At 32.6% G+C, this 6041-nt stretch overlaps 1 protein-coding gene across 1 annotated transcript; it reads right to left on the reverse strand.

Annotated features, from left to right (window-relative positions):
• Positions 1-705: 705 nt before the first annotated feature.
• Positions 706-1714, reverse strand: LOC111388538. Its single transcript, XM_023013272.1, has 3 exons — positions 1468-1714; positions 1201-1373; positions 706-987 (listed from the first exon to the last, which is right to left on the reverse strand). The coding sequence occupies exons 1-3, from the start codon at positions 1712-1714 to the stop codon at positions 706-708; spliced, it is 702 nt and encodes a 233-aa protein (XP_022869040.1).
• Between the last annotated feature and the right edge of the window lie 4327 nt (positions 1715-6041).

The following is a 6041-nucleotide window of genomic DNA, read 5'->3' on the forward strand; positions in this document are numbered from 1 at the left end:
GAGACCTTTTCAGATGTATGGAACCTATCCATTTTTCATTGAATGGATTGTGTAATATTTGTGAAACAATGTGGGTAATATGTTGATAAAAGTCACAAGAGGAATTAATAACGATTCTCTTCTTGAAATGTTAGGGTGCCAAGAACTTGAGGAAATTCAGCATTGTTATGATCAAGCTACAATGAGGCTAGATAATATCTTGTGGAATAAAGACAATCATGACCATTGATGGGATTCCGAAGGGTGTCACTAGCAGGGACAACGGAGCAGAATTGAAATGGAAGCCAAGCCCCCTCCACTGAATCAAGTGAAGTTAAATGTCGATACAAGAGTGAAAGATGGACATGGGTTCTACAGCATTAGGATTATTTGTAGAAACAAGAAAGGCAAGATGCAGGGTCGGTCCTGAGAATTTAGAGGCTCTAGACATTTAATTATTATGGGGTCCCTCAACACAAAATTTATTTTACAAGTCAACAATATGTAAATAAATAATGAACACTTTTATATTAGAAAGAAAACTTTATACAATTCGAAAGATAGAATAATAAAATAAAACTTCTTTCACAACTCGAAAGATTAGCCTAGCATAAGATTTAACATTCTCATATTTTGAGATGTAAAATTAGTAATCAAATTATTAACATAAAGTTTGTCCAACATATTTTTTTCAATAGAAATCATAGCTAATCCATTCAATCGCGCTTATGACATGGATGATCGAAGATAAGATTTAATCAACTTAAACTTTGAAAAACTTCTTTCAGCAGAGGCAACTGTAACGGGAATAGTCAATAATACTCTATATGCAATCCAGACATTTGCATAACAACAGCTCATTTTCTTAATGTAATCCAATACATCAATTGCTCCAAAAATGTTTGCAGATATCGCTTCCCTTAAGACTCTCAACTCAGAAAATAATTTCATTCCAATATCAAAAATCGTATTATGCTTCAAGTAATTTTCAAGTTTAATGCAAGAACACTTCAAAACATCATCATCAATAGATTTAAATCTTTTCAAATCAAACAAAAATCCCAAAATATCATCATATTTATGAAATTGCTCAAATCTATTATGAAGTGATGATAGAGCTTGATCCACTATATATGAAATAATTGATCTTAAAAGATTATTCAACTCTTTGTGTTATCTCTTCAAAAGAAGTCTCATCAAACTATTTTTTCTATGTATAACCCATTTTTCACGAAATATCGATTCAATTTCTAATTCACTCGCAATCTCTTTAGCATCAACCATGGCCGATTCAAAACCAGATTCTCTATAACTTTTGAAAAATGAAATGAGGCATTTTAAATGGTCTATAGCAACATCAATATGCATGTCTTCTGCTTGCAAATGTTTGCTTACTGTTAACATTATTCAACACTTCATACCAAATGATCATTCCAAATAAGAATTCAAAATTATCAATCTCATATGTTGCCAAACACTCCGCCTCACCTTTTGTCTTAGAATCATCAACATTTGCTAATTGAAATAACGCTTTTTTTATCTGCGGAGCTTGAAATCTTATCGCTCTAACACTTTCAATATAGCTTTCCCAACGAGTTTGTGACAAGGGCTTAAGAGTAAGACCAATTACATTCTCTTTGAAAACTTTCCATCGTTTAGTAGATGAAGAAAATAAAGTATATATACGTTGCACCACCCCAAAGAAAGATTTAGCTTTTAAACAACGAGTGGTCATATCACAAAGTGCAAGATTAAGATTATGACATCCACAAGGAATGTAGAATGCTCTAGGATTTAGTTGTAGTAGTCTACTTTGAACTCATTTATGTTGTCCTTTCATGTTAGCACCATTATCATAGCTTTGACCTCTTACATTCTCAATATCAAGTTCTAAATTATTCAAAGCATCCACCAATTCCTCAAAAAGTCCCTTACCTGATGTATCATCCACTAATAAAAACCCTAAAAAAATTCTTCAACCTTCACTGGACTTGTCAAAACATCTACACACCTCAATATTATTGACATTTGTTCTTCGTGACTTGTATCTGGAGTGCAATCAAATATAACAGAAAAGTATTTAGAAATTTTGAGTTTCTCAACGATTTTTTTATCTCTCCCGCTAGCATAAATATCAACTCATTCTGAATTTTGTGTCCTAGATAATGATAATGAATCTCTTTATTTTTTAGTCGACGAACATGCTCTTACATTATGGGGTTGAACTCAACAATCATTTGACTTATGCTTAAGAAGATACCATTATTTTTTTTTATATATCTTCTCATTATTCCCCCGAAATGCTAAATTATTCTCAGCGAGAGTTTTCATCACAGATATTATTCTCAGCAATACTTGTCTCCAATGTTCTCTATCTCTATTGATTTGTTTTTTCACACTTTTGTCAATTGTTTTACTTTTTTCAAATCTTAATTTCATTTCTATCCATTTACTCATGTTATTGATGTGGTCACAACTTACTTTATGTATTTTAAGTTTTTCACTAATATTTTTCCGATCATTTACTCCATCATGTGCCAATTGAGTTCTGATTCCATCATTCTTGAATAGCTTACAACAAAAGCAAAATACTTTATCCAAACTTTTTGAATATATCAACCATTTTCTATTATGCTTCTCTCCATTATGTAATCGTCGAACGTAATGTATGGACGAGAAATGTTAGTTTGCTCCATCTTTCGAAAAAATTATATCATTTTCTCTTACAGGACCTTTCATTACAATTAAATCTCTTAAATTCTTATTCATATTTCCCAAATTTGCTGGATCAACAAGGTCAAAAGAAAATGTTTCATTATCTTTGTCAGTAGATACTTCTTCATTCATCACACAATGTCCTTCTTCAATTGTGTTATTATTGTTGTCCTGATCATTTAACACTTCTTCAGTAACTACATCATCATTGTGTGTTTGTTTACTACTACTAAAAAACTTATCAAGTGCTCCCTCTTGAGATTTAATCAATTTTTCAATCTTTTCCTTCCTTTTTCTTTTGGCACATCCCGATTCAAACTTTTTCGTAGACATAATAACAAGTAAAGAGCGATAAAACCTGATTGATGAGTCCCAAAATGAAAGGATTCAGAAATTGATGGTTGCGGTGGTGATTGAAGTAGACAATGCAGCTGTAAGATCATATGGAACATAATTAGAGCACTTTTATTCAAAAAATATTGAACATAATTAGAGCACTTTTATCCAAATTAAATTCAAAGAAAAAAAGACATAAGATGATAAGAAAATGAATTAAATAACTAATAAGATGTATTTTCACTTAATCACTTTCATAACCATTACTCCTTTTCAATCACTTGTATTTGCAATAGAAAATTAAAGCAAAATACCACATCATTTTCAAGAGCAATTCTATCATTCATTATTGAAAAATGACCATTAACACTAAAATTTTCAACCACACATACATATGATGAAGATTATCCAATCCACACACAGAGATAGAATCACAGACACGTATCTATAGAAAGTACCTGTTGGATGTTGCAAAGAGTCAAAATCATAAATTGCTCACAAGCTTTTCAAATCCTTGTCCCAATCACTTGTAAATGCTTTCTGTGTGAATCAGTGGCAATAGAATCAACATATCACCAAAATTAGAATCCCATTTCCAAAACATTCATAAGTTACTGACAAACCCAAATTAGAAAACATCCAATCCCATTTACTGATTCACGAAAACTTGAAATTAGCTTTAATAAGTTTAATCTATTCAATGCCATGGTGAAGTCTGGAACCAGTTTAATTATGGAACATAATAAGTTTAATTACGGAACCAAAAATGAGAAATCAAAAGATAGAAATCATTACTTAAAGAGTCAAAGGCAAAGCATTGAAACAAACAAGGTCGGAATCTCTAATCGGGACTGTCGGACTGGAAACCTACAAACTCAATTACTCAAATAATAAAAGTGAAAAAGAAGCCCAACCTGCTGTGCCGTCCGCTGAAGTCGCCGAATTTTTGCAATCGGACTTGTTACTCCTCATCGGTAGATAGTAGTTTTAATTTTAGGCAGTTCGTTTTCCTGTGCCAATTTTTTTTCTTAACAAATGAGGCCCCCTACAATTTGAGTCCCAAGGCAGTGGCCTCACTTACCTTGGGTCCGGGCCGGCACTGGCAAGATGGTGGCAGCCTCAGCTAAATCATTTTTATGGAAATGTAATACTTCTTTCAGACGAGTGTATTGTCCATACTTGGAGGATTGAGATTACGTGGGTTGAATACATAGAAAGTGGAGTCAGATTGCAGATTTGAGATCTGGTATTCAAAATTGGCTGTCCAAATTGCTGCCTACACAATGATTTATTGACACGTCACTTTAAATTAACATATCCAACTTTCTTCTCACTGTCACTTGTGCTTAAAAATAGGCGTAAAACAATATGTCAATGAATCTTTGGATAGACATCAAATTAGACTGTAGATCTCAACTCCAAATTGCAACACAGCAGCACACGAAGTTTAAGTTATTCTCCTAGTACATGGGAAAACAATATACAAGACTTACAGGTTCTGCCAGTATGGTTGCATTTTTCCTTTTTTTTCTTTTTTCTTTTTTGCCAACTCCTAATTAGGAATGACATGTGCCCCCCCCCCCCTCCCCCCGCCACCAAACATAAAACCATGTACAGCTTCTCCCTGTACCCAAAGCATTGTAGCCGAATTCGAGAACTATTGACCTCTTACCAAAATCTCTTGCTTATTGATCGACAGAGAAGCAAATGGAGCGAAGCGCACATTTGTTATTACATCTTTTTGACTTTTTCATCAAATCTTGATTTGGAGTACCAAATGCTCGTCTTACATATCTATATCCTATTGTTGATATGATATGTTGATGGAAAGAGTGCTGAAATGGTTAAATGGTCAGATTTAGCCCCATTTGTACCCCATTCTATAAAAGTCATTTTTTCACAAATTCATTTTTAATTATACACTTTTTCAATACAATAAGTTTATACATAATCCAAAATTTTCCTACTTTTTAATCATACATTTTTCAAAAATTCACTATTACAATATCTATTCTTAAAAAATAAAAAGGCTAATGATATCTAACATCATTGATTCAGTTGTGTTGAATACCAATCTAGGCGTCAACATCTTATTTAACCCTAATAAATGAGTCATAAATTCTTATATTTAATTAAATCTATAATTTAATAACATAATTGTTTTCACCTAGATTACTGTTAAATATCAGTAATGTTGAATAACATCACTCTTTACAAAAATAAGTTGTGGATTCCATTGCTCATTTTCAATTAGATGTAACCACCTTTTATATATGAAAATTAATCCCACAATTAAGTCATTAAAATAGAGGTTATAACAAGAATTATGATATTTTAACTGTCCCAAAAGTGATTATTAAATAAAGAAAAATAGAAAATTAAATAGGTTAAATGTTGAAATGTTAAAACTTAATTTTAAGTTACAACAATCCCACACAAATTTTCAACTTTCAAAATTATAAAAAATGTATGATAGCGGCAATATAATATTGTGTGATAGGTGTAGGTATCTCTTAGATTTGAACCTCACTTAGAAATAACAATTTCCATTTGAGGAAGTCATAATGGACTAAATCTTGAATTAGGTCCCTTTAACCAAAATTCAATTGTTCCACACAGTATCGATTTAGGCTCAACTCATAGCGGGTAGCGCTGTTAATGACCATGCGCTCTGATCTTGAGTCTAATAAGAGTCTCTAGAGAGTAGTCCAATCCCATAGCCACGGCCTTGTGACAACTCTTACATAAGTGAGTCCTCCAAAGGTATGTGCCTCACATCTGACGAGAATTCTCGCCTCGGTACTTATTCAGGGTTAAACTTTTCCAATTATCACATTATTATTAACACTATATCACCATAGGGATGAGCGCAAATAAAATAGTGATATTACAAGTCACGTAGTATGGGTTGTTTCTACCAAATTGATCATTTTTCATGGGATCTCCAATCACAAAGGTTGGATTACTCCTGGAGGTGACTCCCTTATGGGCTTAACTTATGCCCCATATAT

Source organism: Olea europaea, unplaced genomic scaffold, assembly GCF_002742605.1.
Source record: "Olea europaea var. sylvestris unplaced genomic scaffold, O_europaea_v1 scaffold505, whole genome shotgun sequence".
Classification (NCBI taxonomy): domain Eukaryota; kingdom Viridiplantae; phylum Streptophyta; class Magnoliopsida; order Lamiales; family Oleaceae; genus Olea; species Olea europaea.